The 16350-nt window shown below is 43.2% G+C and overlaps 1 protein-coding gene across 4 annotated transcripts in view; it reads left to right on the top strand.

Annotated features, from left to right (window-relative positions):
- EDA (ectodysplasin A) overlaps nucleotides 1-16350 on the top strand; it is a 376876-nt gene that overhangs the window by 355498 nt on the left and 5028 nt on the right. Inside the window, exons 3-7 of one of the 4 annotated variants that reach the window (XM_084789880.1) lie at nucleotides 5558-5581; nucleotides 10427-10606; nucleotides 12038-12072; nucleotides 12938-12989; nucleotides 15580-15695. In XM_084789880.1, coding sequence (XP_084646006.1) covers nucleotides 5558-5581; nucleotides 10427-10606; nucleotides 12038-12072; nucleotides 12938-12989; nucleotides 15580-15695 — 407 coding nt within the window. Of the gene's footprint in view, nucleotides 1-5557; nucleotides 5582-10426; nucleotides 10607-12037; nucleotides 12073-12937; nucleotides 12990-15570; nucleotides 15702-16350 lie in introns of all 4 variants that reach the window. The other 3 variants (XM_084789879.1, XM_084789878.1, XM_084789877.1) reach the window with 3 other exon arrangements.

Genomic DNA, 16350 nt, shown 5'->3' with positions numbered 1-16350 from the left:
TCAGGAAGCCAATATGTGATAATAGTAGTACAAATAAGATTCTGAAGCATATTAAGAAAACAAATCAGTTGATCAATTTCTTAAAGGTAATAGAATTGAGAAGGAGTTATTGATTTGGTCTCTCCGACCTAGATGCTTCTATTATGGACAGCTCTAGCTCCCTAGCATTTTCTCTCTAAAAACTGGAAATCTAGAGTAACTTGAGAAAGGGATGGCTGTGACATTTATAGAGGCTGGGCTTAGAGGCCCATGTTGGAATTCATAAGAATGATTTACTGGCCATAGTGGGCCATGTTAGAACAAAAAGGAACACTTATATTGTTGAGATGATATATTTGCTAGTGCTTGTAGGAAATGTGATATAATCTAATAACACTCTGAACTGTACTTTTGTGTCCCCCGACAAGGAATATGACCATTGTTTACTAAGCAAAGTTCTATGGGATCCCTTCAGTGATCATCAGTTCTCTAAGTGATCTTTATGTTATAGCCATTTTAAGAAAAAGAAAACTTTAGTTGATTCTTTACCTCACATTGTACAGCTTACTTTCTGCCACATTGATTACAAGTTTAAAACAAGCAAAAGCCACAAAAGAACTTGAAAAAACATAAAAAGATACCTATGTATTGCTTTAGGGGGAGCCTAGTAAGCATGAAAACTGAGGGTAGTACCACATAGATTTAACTACATAAAAGGAAAGCTTTCATACTCTTTAATTCAACACTAGCATTTCTATTGACACGTTCTTTAAATTTTTTGATAAGTGTATGAAATGTACACATGGGAAAACATTATAGCATTGTTTAAAATTATAATAAAAATTCAAAACAACCTAAATGTCCATCAAAGATGATTAATTAAATGCCTCCATGTTAACAACAACAGTGTAGTTAGGAAGAATAGCAGGGCCACAAGACAGGATAATGAGAGTCGTGAATGTGACCAAAATATATTATGCACTATATGAAAATGGCATACTGAAACCATTATGTATAATTTATATATATAAAACATTTTTAAAATAAAACAAAACACTGGTTGAAAGTAAATTTGAAAAAATGTTAATAAACTTAGTGTAAAATATAATTATTTAGATTTAAAAAAGGAGAATTGAAGATGTTGCTTAGTGGCAGAATGCCTGCTGTGTTCAAGACCCTGGATTTGATTATCAGCACTGCAAAAACAAACAGGCTTACATACAAAAAAATCACAAACAACATATTAAATTTTTTTTGTTATGAGCCTAGCCATCTTTCCAGCCTATCAACCATTTTAATTTGACCACATTTTCTAATATATATAGGGAAGGTAGGGCAATCTAAAAGACCTCACTAGCTAACAATTCCAGAAGAGGCACTGAGCTTTGTATTTGTTAGCCTATAAAATCTAGTAGGGTCATTGTTGTCCTGTAGTAGAAAAAGTCTAAACTATGTATGTATGTATGTGTGTGTGTGTATGTATGTATGTATGTGTGTGTGTATGTATGTATGTATGTGTGAATATTTTAGGAACCTTATACTGCAGTAGGTTTCCATATGACTCTGAACAGGTCTTTAGTGTTAATTACTCTTCCTCATACTCCATCCTCTATCTTGCCCTCCACTCCATTTAACCCTTTCTGCTCCGTTATTCCTTCACACATTATACCACAGTAGTCTATCTCTTCTCCCTTAAAGCTCCACCCCTGTGCCACCTTTCTAATTCCATAACATTTATAGATATTCCAAATGAAGCTTACATATCTGAAGATTCAAAACTAATACCCATTGGGCGGACTGTAGTGGCACACAACTTTAATTGTACCACTTGGGAGGTATTTCTCTGAGTTCAAAGCCAGCCAGGCCTACATAGTAAGTTCTAGGAGAGCCTAAGTTACATAGAGAGACCCTGCCTCAAAAAACCAAAAACAAAACCAATAGCAACAGCTAACATCCACAAATGAGGGGGGTAAAGCACAGGACATTTGCCTTTCTGGGTCTAAATTACTTCATTCAGGATGTTTGTTTACCCACAAGTGTCATTCTGGTTTTAATAGCTGAATAGCGCTTTGTCGTGTAAATGTCCCACATTTTCATTATCCATTTATCAGTTGATGGACATCTATGTTGTTTCCATATCTCGGGCTGACCCACTGAATCTAATTTGTGCTTTCCCATTTACTTATGGTGTGGAACCATCTACTAGAACATGGTAGACTACCAGAAACCACACCCTTAAAGAAAACTGACTCCCTCCTGACACCTCTATGCTGCACTGTTGACTCCCTTGGTCTTCTACAGGTGTTGCATGGGAAAACACAGCTATAATGAGTTCATGAGTACAGCTGTCCTGTCATCTTCACAAGACACCTGGCTCTTACAGTCTTTTCACAGTCCTCTTCTACAATGGACCTTGAGTGTTATGGGGAGGGAGAATATGTTAGATAGTTGCCTTAAGGTCACTAGTGCTGTGATGAAGTACCATGTCCAAAAGAAGATGGGGAGGAAAGGCTTTATTTGGCTTATGTTTCTACATCACTGTTCATCATCGAAGGAAATCAGGACAAGAACTCAAAACAGGGCAGGAACCTGGAGGCAGGAGCTGATGCAGAGGTCACAGAGGGGTGCTGCTTACTGGCTTGCTCCTCATGGCTTGCTCAGCCTGCTTTCTTGTAGAACCCAGGACCACCAGCCTAGGGATGGCACCACCCACAATGGCTGGGCCTTTCAACATTAACCAAAAATAAGAAAATGTCCTACAGGCTTGCCTACAGCCCAGTCTTATGGAGGCATTTTCTCAGTTGAGACTCCCTCCTCGCATTACTGCAGCTTGTGTCAAGTTGACATTAAACTAGCCAGCACAATAGTTTATGACTGAGCACTCCACTAATACTTATTCCCTGCACTTGTAAGTTTCTGCACAAAACCACTTCTCTGATAGAGTCTGAGACTTGCAGTAATCTACAGTTAAAGAAATAGCAATGTAGAGAACACTGGGATACTATGTCCATTTAGAAAAAAAAAATAGTAGGTAGGTTCACCCATTGGAGCCTATGAGCTCCCCAACCATAGGTTCTTGCAAGATTTATAGTAGAAATCATTTTTTTTAAATTCTCTTTCCCAAATCAGATATAGTGAGGCATGTGACTGTAAATCCCAATGCTTGGGGGATGAAGCAAGAGGATTGCTCTGAGTTCTGAGTTCAAGGCCACTCTGGGACACACGTGAGTTCCAGGCTAGGCAGGGTGGACTAGTAAGACCAAAAGTAAGTTCAAAAGTAAGCCTAAAAAGAAACAAACAAATGAAACATGTCCCCCTCCCCTTTTAGCACTTGTACATTTAAATAGAACTTGTTTTTTAAAATTTTTATTCCTTGACTCAACTAGCAAGCATGACTCCTGGAGTTCCCCTTGAATGAAAAAAAAAAGAAAAGATAAAAAGAAAGGAAAAGGAAACATGATTGTTCCTAGGTATGGTGAAGGACAAAGTTTTTTGTAGATAAAAGGGAGAGCTTCTGTAGAGGCAGGGACATATGGGAGAGTCCAGACTACACCTGAACCTGATCTGGGCCATGTGGGGAGAGGAGAGAGGAGAGCTAGGTGCAGCAGCCAGGAGGGCCAAAGGTACAAAAAAAAATCAGTAACCAAAATGGTTGGATTATATAGGGAAGAACAGGCCAGTCCCCTGGGCTGGAGAGTTCAAGGTAGGAGGCAGGGTATGCCAGCCAGGAGGACCCTGTAATAGGTAAGGACTGGGAGATGCAAGGAAAACCTGGTGGCCAGGTCCACTTTGATGTGTTAAATAGGCACCTCAACCATTTGTCCCCAGTTTGAGAATTAACACCCCTCATTAGTGTTTTTCTATCCAACTTGTAAGTTCTATGATGATGGTGTTCTGGCACTATTTCCTGTACTGCCTTCCACAGGGATGCTCAGGAAAGACCAGCTGGCTGATGGTGGCCAGATTGCCTCAGAATCTACACAATAGCACTATCCCTTAACTAGCTGAAGTAGCCAAAAAGTAGACCAGGACTAGGCCACACTGACTATGAGGGCAGGGCAGGTGCAGCAGCTATCCTCCTACTGCTCTTGCCTGTGAGGCTGGCTAACTGGTCAATTGTAGCTAGTTGGTGGGGCTGGTCCCTTTCTGTGTAAATCCTACCTACCTTAAACAGCTTTCTTATTCAAGAACAAGGCCCTTCTCGGGTTACACTGTTGTCTCTTACCCTGTCAGAACCTCTCTGCACATTCTCAAGAATGCTTAACGCTGTTTAAAAACAGCATAAAGGAGCCAGGCATGGCTCACGCCTGCATCCTAGCACTCAGAAGACTGAGGCAAGTGGATTGCAGTTCAAGACCAACCTAGACTACACATTTAGACTTTATCTCAAAACATCAGAGGACAAATAAAGATGACAAAGGGCTAGGAGAAAAGGGGCATATAAAAAGAGACATTCATGATGTTCAATTACTCCACTGAACCACAAACATCTTCTGCACACTGCACACAATTCCTACTGCTACACATTTTTTTGAGGGGGGGACTCTAAACAAACTTTATTTTTTAAGGGAAATATGCAGCTCTGGGGCACACTTGAGAGCTTCTGGGTTAGACACTATTAGCTTCCTATGAAACTTGATCTCAGAGGTGAAGATCGTTCTAGACTTTTATAAGAATCGAGTTAGATGAAACTGTAGAATGCAGAAATGCTCCTGAGGGCGCCAAGAGCAGTCTAGTGCTGTGCGACAGTGGCTCCGTGGCAGCGTGGAACAGAGTTTACACCTGTGTCTAAAGAAAGTGAGATTCACCCAGAGAAAGAAGGAACCTGACTCCCTGTGAATAAAAGTGACTGCAACCTAAACCGTGTTACCTAATGCCACCTAACTGTATTAGAAATGACATTGGTTGTCTGAGTCTTCTGTATCGATTAAAACTGCTTTCCTTAAAAGCAATACATAAGAAGGCACTTGTGATTCCATTACCAATGAAACTGTGGATATTTCCTTTAAAGCACCTATTAAGTTATGGTAAATTGCTATGGGAGTGCATGTGGCCCCCACATGAATGTATTACAGCTGCAAGGTCTAATAACTAACACATTAAATTACTATAAGGAAGTGACTTAAAAAGTATGCTCCTTCCATAAGAACACCACTTTCCCCTTCCAATATTCCCATCTGAAACTTTGCAACACAGCTTCACATGAATGCCTGCCTCTGCAAGCTCAGAACTTGCAGAATTAAAGGAATGCCATCCTGCGGTTGTTGAGTTGTTCGTTTCTGAGCATCTCATCTTCAGAGAGGAATACCCTTTCTCTCACTCCTGACTGAAGTGGGAAGATTTGTTTTTTTCCAAGGGAGGAATCCTCCATGTATTTTTTTTTTGTAGTCTCAATAACCAACAAACGTAAGAAGTTTGATAGTTGGACAATAAATACTTTGGCCTAAAACCTGACCCATAGATATGACGTGCCCTTAAATTTGCAGTGCCTTGAGGTTCCCTCTTACTGGCTTTTTTTAGAGAATAACATTTTTTTTAATTTCTACTAACTTAATTTTCCATCTTCTATTTCTAATAGGTCCTGTTAAAAACAAGAAAAAGGGTAAGTTGAGCTTCCTGATTTTATTAAATTGTCATGTCTTTTTTAATTAGAAAAATGAACAAGACAAGGCTTTGCATTTTCTTTCAACATTGGTTGTCTATTACTTTATTCAATCATTTCCTTGACTATTGACTTTATAAAGAGCAAGAATTAGTTCTTCAGTAACAAGCTATGGAAGATAGAATTGACTCTAGCAACACATAAAAGTTGTCTTTCTTGGATATTATTATTGTTGTTTGTTTGTTTGTTTGTTTTGCCCTCCCCTTTTCCTTGCACTGGGGATCAAATCCAAGGCCTTTGCCCTAAGAATGGCAAAAGCTTTACCATTACATTCTACTCCAAGCCCCTATTTTAGTTCTTCTTTCTTATTCCTTTTTATGTTTCTGTTTCCAGTTCATATTTATTTCCTTTCTTGTTCTGTCCACAAGAACATCCAGGGCTACACAGAGAAACCCTGCCTTGAAAAACAAAAAAAAATAAAAAATTCTTTACCAGGGATGCAGAAATAATTCAACTATTAAGAGCACTCGTTGCTCTTATAAAGGACTTGGGTGTGATTCCCAGAATCTCCTTGTTGGGTCACAACCATTTGTAACTTCAATTCCAGGGAATATAATGCCTTCTTTTGTCCTCTTCTGTCAGGTACCAGGCATGCCAGTAATATTCTTATATACATACATGCAGGCAAAACACTTAGACACATAAAATGAAATAAAGAAATCTAAGAAGTTCTTTAGGGCTGGAGAGACGGCTCAGAGGTTAAGAGCACTGACTGCTCTTCCAGAGGTCCTGAGTTCAATTCCCAGCAACCACATGGTGGCTCACAACCATCTATAATGTGATTTGATGCCCTCTTCTGGCCTGCAGGTGTACATGTAGGCAGAGCACTGTATACATAATAAATAAAGATCTTTTTTAAAGTTCTTTAAGTTATTTTGGTCTGTTTAGATTTACAGAGCTTTCTAGAGCATTCCAAACTGCCTAAAAAGGCTAACTACAGAGGTCACCTGCCAGTCCTCTGTGCACAAGGTACTCTACTATTTCAGGTACCCTTACTTACTTGTCAAACTTGTGTTACTACTGAAAAAGAAAAAAACTTTTAAAAAGGTCCAGCCTTCTGAAGACCTGAATTGAGCAAAGTTAATAAACACCAGAGAGCTGGAGTGAGCACAGAATCTTTCTGCAGTCTCCTGGGTGTTTACCCCAGGATGCTCCATCTTTTAAAGAAGTTTGAGTTTCAAGTATTAGGTTCTTGACTCTTGTCACATCCCTCCAAAATAGAAATTATAACTCACATTGTTGCATCACATTGCTACCTTATGTATGCAATCTTATTGGGAGGAAAAGGCACATAAAGCCTTAAACATCTACTTTATTTAAAAGTGATTTAAAAGCCATTTAATATGGATTTCCTTGGACACAGTGAATAGGCACGTACTTGAAGAGGTAAATTGAATTGTTCACTTAATTTTCACTCTTTAATGGAATTTTCCTACTCACATAGCTCTTGCTTCCTATTGCACATCTTCTTTTCCCCATCCCTAGCCTCCCTTTACTCACTTGCTTTCCATTGTTCTTTCAATGTTTGGGACTTAGCTGAATGGTTAGGGGAATGCCCCTTTGATGAAGTTTAGCTTTGAAATGATGTGATTATTCTTTTATCTAAGACTACACAGGGTACTTTCTCAGTACAAACGTCTCTAGGCTTTTATAACATGAAGTATGCTGTGAAAGTTAGGGAATCTAAGGAAGGAATTCAATCTCTTGATCCAGAGGTCATTTTCTGCATACTCTTCTATAGGAACTTCAATAGGAATGCAACTATGAGGGGCTTCCTTGTCCAAGTGCAGAGAAGCCAAGAAGGCCAACTGCAAAAGAAGATTCCAGAAGGGCCTTCTTCACAGATGCCATCTGACTCACCTCTGTTTATACTGCCACCGTTATTCTCCTGGGCTGAAGGGGGCTCTGGAGGTAGTTCCTCTAAAATTCCATTAGGTGATTACAAGGGACACACATTCTTGGAGCTGAAGTTTGTGGTACCGACAGAACACCCTGGGAATGCTGGAACCCAGAGCAGCCAACTTCTACGTCTACTCTGTGTCTGTGCATCAACTTCTTTGTCTACTCTAACTGGAAAATAAGGAAAGAGCTACACACCTTACATCCAGGCTGGAGAAGTTTCCCAACTAATAGTAGTTCAGTATTTCCTGTGGAACCTAAGTCTCAAAAAGAGACAGAAAGCACTGAGGCCAAGCTCCTTACTTCCCAGACGGAGAAACTAAGGTTCAAAATGCTTCTGTGTCAGGGCTGGGCTTTACATCCTTATCTCCTGAGTCCAGATCCCATGTTCTTTCCACTACACTAACTAGAATTGAAATTTGGGTGCTGAATAAGCCTGATTTGGAAGCTATACAAATCCAAAAGGAGATGGTTTACCTATTCAGCATCTTAAAATTTGCTAGATGTAGAAGCTGGGCAGATCCCATCTTAACCGCTAAGCTCCTGGCAAACTCAGTACTTTGTGCCTCTAAGTCTTTAAAGCCCTATGGGTCTTGTTGAAGAAATGCTCTCAGGACCACTCTTTCTTCTCTGAAGAAGAGGTCCCATTCTGGTCCACTGTTCCATTCCAAATGAGTATGTGCTTAGATGTGGATAGGTGGCCTCTTTATGGGCCTTTTTTTTTTTTTAAGATACTTGAATTTTTTAGACATGAAGCACTATACCTTTCTCTATTTTTAACTTTTCATTGACTCTTTTTGGATTTCACATCATGCAACCCAATCCCGTTCATCTCCCCATCTCTCCATATCCTCCCTCCACACTTGCAACCAAACCCCCAGAAGAAAACAAACAAAAATCTCACCATGGAAGCTGCGGGGTGTCACACAGTTTACCTTTTCTGCCCAAACAACTTTTCTTACAAATGATCGGTGCAGTGAGTCATTGGTCTGGTCAGGGTCTCTGGGTGAAGGCTTATTCTTAAAGGAGGACCTGATAGATCAGGACAGAGTTCTGCAAAGTCAACTTTCTGAGGAACAAGGAGTTGTAACCAATAAGAAAGTTTTAAAGTGAAGGTGACCTAGTTGTTATTGTGTCGCTGCTTGTATGTTAATTTGAGGATTTTGTTGGTTTGTTGTCAATTTGACACAAGCTAGAATTATTGGGAAGCAGAACCTCAATTGAGAACCGCCTCTATTCGATTGCCTGCAGGCAGCTCTATGGGGGCATTTTCTTGATTAAGGATTGGTAGACCCATCCCATGGTGGGTGGTAACACCCCTGGGCAGGTGGCTGTATAAGAAAGCAGGCTGAACGAGCCATGGGGAACAAGACAGTAAGCAGTGTTCCTCTGTAGTCTCGGCTTCAGTTCCTGCCTCCAAGTTCCTGCCTTGAGTTGCTACATTGGCTTCCCTCAAAGGACTGTGAGGCAGTGTATATAAGCTTAAAAAAACAACAAAAAAGCTTTCTTCCTCAAGCTGTTTTTGGTCATGGTGTTTTATCAAAGCAGTAGAAACCCTAGGACAAAAGGTAGAAAGTTTGTATTAGAAATTAAGAAACCATCTCAGGAGAGGGCACTGTAAAAGATTTCCAGTCCTGGAACTCCCATTAAAATTCTAAGAGGATAGAAAGAAGAGAAAGTAACCTACCCATGACCACCTACAGTCTTGTGCTGGATCTGCTCACAAAAGAAGAGGTCTATAGGAGGAACAGTTATGATTCACTTACCATGACTACACCCTAGGGGAACTGTTAGCAGAACTAGAGTATGAAATGGGAGGGCCGAGGTTGTTCTGAAAAGACAGTGACAAGGAAAGGAGCGAAGGTTCGTAGACAGGAAAAACAGTGCATTTGAGAATACAGCCTGGAAGAAAATCTCTGAGAAGGTGGATTAATTTGCCTACAAAGATGGAAATTGATAGGCAGGCTAATGTCTCGGAATATATGAGGGTTTGTGTATATGGGGACGACGACTCTTCCCTAGCTGAATGAAGAAGAGAATAAAAAGTTCAAACGGCCACAGGAGGGATTTCAGTCAAATGTACCAAAGAACTTCCTAACAGTGAGCAGTGAGGGGTGATAAACACTGGAACGTGTAACCAGGAGAGTTTGCAGAATTTCCTTTCCCAGAGATCTTTAAAAATAGAGTCTAGAGAGGTCAGCTGAGAAAGCAGAGCCTGCCGCCTCCTCATCAGGTCTCCCTGCCTGCTATTCCTTCTTTTCTGTTGTTTCTTGATAGCTCCAGTCTCTCGCCCTCTCTTTCCACCTTCATTGCCAAAACTCCTTCCCACTCCTCTTTTGCAGCCAGTGCTGCCCCTATCCACCCCCGTCTCCTGCACATCTGACTCATGACAAATCTTCCTGGAGCTGATGGTGTTCCTGGGGTCAGACTTCCGTTAGCCTTTTGTTAAGCACATCAAGTCCACCTAACTGGACAGCGAAAATGAAGTCCCACACTTATCAACAAGAATCCTATTCTAAAAAGAATCATAAAAGGGACCTCTAAGCCTGATTTCCTGATAGCTCTCATCCTTCAGACTCAGAGCAAGACCTCCTCTTTGAAGTCTTTCCTGATATGTTTTAGCACTTGGTCTCTTTCATTAAAGTGGCACTCCTAGTATCTTATAACTTTTTCTCTGCTACACTAGGCTCCTTGAGGACTGTTCGTTTATTTCTATGTCCTCTAATCTATCTTGAAATGCAGTGCAGACAAGGGATTACAAACATGTCCATCTCTTTAGCAAAAGCTAGATGGTTGACTTTATGTCATTGGAAGTCTCTAGAACTCCTGACAATATATTCTTGACAGTAACTAACTCCAAATATAACAGTGAATCCTGTATTTTAGGAAAGAAAGCCGGGCCACCTGGGCCCAATGGACCCCCAGGACCTCCAGGACCACCAGGACCCCAGGGACCCCCAGGAATTCCAGGAATTCCTGGGATTCCAGGAACAACTGTTATGGGACCTCCTGGCCCTCCTGGCCCTCCTGGTCCTCAAGGACCCCCTGGCCTCCAAGGACCTTCTGGTGAGTTCTACCTCCCACCCCTTAGAAACCTTGTCAGTACTTTTGGAGCATAAGAGCAGATAATCTTGAGGGAATTTTCAAACTGTGGTGATGTACAGTAAGAAATCCCTACACCAGTGTTGAGGTAGAAACTGAACAAGTTCTGATAGGGCCTGGCCTGCTCTAACTCTTGTTGAGACCAAGCTGCGCCAGACAGGCCATCTGTTCTTGCCCTATGCCAACCCTTCCATCACATTCCATCTTTGGCTCTAGGCCTCCATGTAGTGAGCCAATAAACTCATGTGAGCCAAAAACAGAGGTATGAGAAAGAGGTCCCAGTCATTCATTGGAGTTCCTGTAGTTATAGATTTGGCCTACTCTGACTTCCAGCATAGAGTGCCACATGATGTTTGCATGGAATGTTGGGGACCGGACAAACTACCAACCCTATTATAGTTTCTTCCCGTGTACTTTGAGACTTCTTTCCCATTGGTGTAGTCAAGTGGTTAGAAGTTTATGAATCACTCAGGCTGTGTCTGTAACAAATGCAGACACCAAGACCACTCTGTCCCTGAGCCAAGTGCTTCTCACAGTAGATCCTTAAATACCATGCTGCTCATTCAAATGCCATTCCATCTCTTTGCATCTTTTTCCTGGAGCCCAGCAGGGCATGCAACAGGTACAGCTGCAGATCCAAACCTGCCTAATTAGAGTTGACAGGAGACAGACTGCCTGAGCTTAGGCTAGTTGCTATTTCTTTCTCCTGCTTCCCTCCTGTAACTTGAGGTTTTAAAGAAATGGACTCCTAACAGCTGATTTCTCTAGGTCTAAGAATTCAGCAGCAGGACTCAGATTCTTTCACTTATAATTCAAACAGGCTCGGCAGTGTTACCATGGACACAAGAGAGAAAGTTTTTTTTTTTAATCCAATCATTCCACAGATATTAATTGAACAGTTTCTGTGCACAAAGAGATACATTGCTAAGTGGTCCCTGCTCTCATAGAGTTTATGTTCTAGAGTCAAAGAGACACACATAAAGAAACGAGATCTTTATACATGGCAGTGGCCCTTGTGAAATCAGTAAGAAGAGAACAAAGGGCTAGAAAAGCAAGTGCCATTGTCTTGGGAGTGTACAATAAGAGGCATAGCCTCTTGTTGCTTTCCGCGGGTGGTCAGTGGGGCTTGCCTTGGGCCAATATTGGCAAGAGGCCAACTGCTCTGCTGGGATCTAGACCCTCTGAAGAAGAAGGTCAGGGACAGGAATGGGAAGGAGTGGCTGTTCTCTCCCACGCTGTATTGTGACTCCCCTCTCCCCTTGGCTGTAAGACTTGGAGAAGGGCAACTCTACAGGGGTGGCTGTGGGAATCCAGGCTTTGAACCCCTGCCTGCTAAAACAAGGAAGGGAAGTAGAAAAGAGCACCACCCCCTGACTGCCCTGTCCTATTTTGCAGGTGCTGCTGATAAAACTGGAAGTCGAGAAAACCAGGTTGGCTGCGGATTACTGTCTTTCTGGGGAGGAGGGATGGCCTCAGGCTTAGGGTCACCTTGAAGTCTGCTCCCTGTGAAAATTCCCTGAGGCTTTATTTTATGTTGGCCTGGAGGTCTATGAATTGAAGAGCTTTGCCCCAAGCATGTGCCTTTAGCTAAGGGAACACAGTCTTGCATGCACCATTTTACTCAGTCAAAGGGGTCACTATAGGCAGATCCAGTGGTCCGTGGAATAACGTGCCTGTAGGGCTTTTGAACCCCGACCTCTGACTTCCCAGCCACCCCAGATGCCTGATGGGTGCTCAGACTGCCTGGGATCTGAAGCTAGGAGGTTTAACAGTGTGCCCTTGAAAAGCAGCCAACTAGCTCTCGGTCACAGCCAGCCTGGGCTTCCCCCTATGGCCTTATAGATTCCTTCTTAGCCTTTGCGTTTCCCAGTCTGCCTCTTCTGGCAAGTTCTAGTGCCTAGCCTCACCTTGTCCCCTTCCGGCAACTACCTTCCCTCCAGTCATATGCTAAATCTACACAGTTGCACAGTCCTTTATGTCTTTATGGGTAATTTTATATTTGATCTCACCCTGTGAGAGTGGCCAGACAGATATTTTTATAATCCCATTTTACAGTTGGGGAAATAAAGCTCAGAGGCATCACATTTTGCTGAAGGTCACATAATGAAGACATGGGTAGAGCTACAAAGTCCTACTATATTTTTTTTTAGGAGAAATATAGCTACTTATATCCCAAGACAGTGGAGAGAGACCAGAATTGGGATACAACGAGTCTAGAAGCCAGGGGTAAAAACACAGGACTGTACAGCATAGCAAGCAGCCATTACAATGAATCTCTTTTTCTCCTCCTCCCAGCCAGCTGTGGTGCATCTGCAGGGCCAAGGGTCAGCAATTCAAGTCAAGAATGGTAAGAATCAAAGTAGTCTCTCCCTACAAAGAGTTTCTCCCTTCCTTCATTCCAAATAATCAGCCAGCCTAGCTCCTCCCAAGTCCCTGAGTATCCTTGGCAAAGAAGGGCATTTCCTACTCCATCGTGCCCTCTACTGGCTGTCCTAAGCAACTGCTTGTGCCAAGACCAGTTGTTACACCCAAATTGCTTTTAGTTTTGTTTTTGCATTCAAGGGGGCAAACTCAGAGCCGAGTGCTAGCCAAGGGTACTACCGTTGAGCTACATCATCATCCCCTAAGTTACATTTATAATCCACTCAAGTGGGATTTGAAAAGGACTTGGCAACATCATCATCTCCCTCGGCTGTCTTGATGGTTATGTCAAAGTCACCATGGGAATATGTGTAATGTGAGAAGTATTTTCACAGTGCAAACTAAGGAAGTTGGGACTGTATTAAATACATTGTTTTGTCTCATTGTTCTATGCAGAAAATGGGTGAAGAGGGGGCTTTTCCCAGAGAAGGAGGCGTGTTAGTCTCCAGATAGTAAGAGGCACTAGTGTCTATCAAAAGCGAAAACATGTTAATGGGGCTGAGAAATGCTGATTTAATGTTATACCTTTATTTGTGAGATAGAGAAACAGAGTCCCAGAGAGACTAGCAATACCAAAGTCAACCATACTGCCTTATGTTTGCATGGTCCTTTAGAACTCCCAAATGGTTTGTCTTTTGTTTCATTTAACCTTCACAACTACCCTTTGAGGTAGGTATCGCAACGCTCCTTTTCTTTTTACAGCCACAGAAATTAAAGCTCAATGAACCTAATTACCTAGCCAAGATTTTGTAGTTAAGGTGGGGGCTGAGGTTCAAAACCACATCTCTCTGACTCTTGGCACTGTGCTGGGCTACTTCAGTGATGCGTGTGTACACTCCATTGAATGATTAGGTTCATTTTCTTCCCCCCAAAGAGGCATGAGCATTCATTAAAGAACAGCACTTGGAAATAATGTCCAGTCTCCAGGGTGCCCAAAGCCTAAAATGCATGAACCCCCAGGAGTCTTGGGAAGCAGCAAGCCAGCCAAGATACCAGATGCTTACAGAGCTTGGAATGGTAGGGAGGAGCGGAGAGCAGAAACAGTAAATGAAGGTCACAAAACCTGTACTTGGGGACAGCTTCTAAGCATGCAGTCAGTCCTAAACTGTCTGTGCGGGGTTCCCTTAGTCACTGGGCTTAGCTACTCTCTTGACTGTCACTTGACAACCCAGCCTAATAGCCTCACAAGTACAAATAGGAGCAGAGTAACAGCAACACTACCCTAGCAGCCCTGTGGAGGGCCAGCCACTGTGAGACGCAGGGTCCTGGGTGGGCCATAATCACCATCCATCCCGGAAGAACCCGGTTGGACAGAAAAGCCACTTGTTTGAGTGGCTAAGTGGTGGCCTTAGTGTTCACTCTATGGCAGAAGCTATTCCTTTTGCGCCCACTACCATAACAGAGCAAGACCATTCCCAGCCCCTCCAGGCAACTTCCCAGTAGTAGTTTATGCTGAGCACCAGGAGTGAGGAGAAAGGCTGCAGTGAGAGCACCTTCGGCAGAGCAGGCCACTGAAGTACTAGAGCCAGGGCCTCCTTTTCCTCGCACTTCAGAGGCGGACTTTCTGAGACTGACTAAGGATGGATGTTGAAAACAGTCTTTTTGTGTGAAGAACAAATGGCTGAGAGAAAAAGCCCCTGAGAGCTTAGTTTCTCTCCTCTTATGGTAGGAGAGACCATCTATCTGCATTTTACATCTGCAAGATGGAAAGAGAAATATTCCTCCCTCTTCCTATGCTTGTGTCCCCCAACTTAATTAGGGCTATGAAACAAATGCTTGGCCAACGGTGCCTCCACTCTCAGGCACATTTGGTCTGCTGCCGCCTAGCAGGCCACCTGCCAGTATCGTAAAGCTTGCCCTCACCTATGGAGCCTGCAATCTGAGTGATCATCTCTGACACTGAACTACCACTGTCTAGTACTCCAGACAGATGGATCGCTTGATTAAGTGCTTTCCTGGGGCCCTCGGGAGCCTTCCCAGAAAGGAGTGGCTGTGGGGGAGCCATAGAAAAGAATCTATTAAAAAGACGGCAAAAAAAAAAAAACCACACACATGAACCTCTGAGACAAGAGAGGAATTCGGGTGATAGTGCTAGGAAAGTGAAATGGAATACTAAGACTTAGCCTGCCACTCAGTGTCTGGATTTTGCCTGTGCAGTCACCATAACAACAAAGAAAATATGGTTATGTGTCTACTCTCCTCTGCCACCATCGCCACCTCAGATCCCAGCTAGAAGGTAAAGAGCCTTGTTGATGAAAAGGTTAAGAGTGCAAGGATAAAGGCTGACAAGCACATCCATAGGCCCTGAGGCAGGCCTAGAAGCCTCTTTACAAACGGTACATCTTTCCTGCTTCCAAATGTTCTTCTTAAAGCTTGGCCCTGGAAACTTTTGTGGTCACCAGGGTTAGATAGGGGAATGGGAGAGGGGTACTGCTTCGTATTTATTTATGTCTGTTGCCCAGATTATTTTGACATGTACTGAGTGACTGCCCTTCTCTCATACTGAGATCTTTCAGGTGGAGTGCTCAATGACTGGTCTCGCATCACTATGAATCCCAAGGTGTTTAAGCTACATCCCCGCAGCGGGGAGCTGGAGGTACTGGTGGACGGCACCTACTTCATCTATAGTCAGGTAGAAGTGAGTACGGTCTTAGGCCTAACTCTTCTTATATCCAGGGTGCAGATCTGGTGCAGGCCACCTAGGGGCACTGTGGAGCAAGCCAAGACCATCCAATGGCTAACGTCCTGCTGTGCTGGAGACAAGGGGTGGCTTTTCACACCGGGAGGGAGTTGAAGGGAGGAAAGAATTACCAAGGGAACCCGGTTCATTCCCCCCCCCCCACTCCCCGCCTAGAAAACCCCGGAACAGAGGCCCCTCCCACACGCTGCTGTCTCATTTACTCTTGCAAGGCCCCAGGCCCTTGTTTCCCCTCTGAATGCTCTAAGTTTCTGAGACTACATTCCAGAGCTGCAGAGACACCCCTCCCCACAACACTGCTAGCTTGGGCGTGATAACGGACAGTGCTTCTGTGGACCTTCTCTCTACCTCAAAAACGATTCCTGACTATCTTCCCCTCCTCTTTCTCCCACTTGTTTGTGTCTGTTTCTGTTGTTCTTGCCTCCTTCTTGATGTCATTCTCCCAGATCTTTCTCCCCCTCCACTTCCGCCCTTTTCCTGCCCTGGGCCCACGCCCCCACAGGTCTGCCAGTGGCCATCCATTTCCATGCCTCGTTGTGTGCCTCCATCGGGCGGGGCTCTCCTCAGAGCTAGAAGTAGATAAGCCTTG

Source organism: Acomys minous (assembly GCF_964271855.1).
Source record: "Acomys minous genome assembly, chromosome: 7".
Taxonomy (NCBI): Eukaryota; Metazoa; Chordata; class Mammalia; order Rodentia; family Muridae; genus Acomys; species Acomys minous.
Note: the sequence above shows the minus strand (reverse complement) of the source record. Positions and strands in the feature narration are given on the sequence as shown.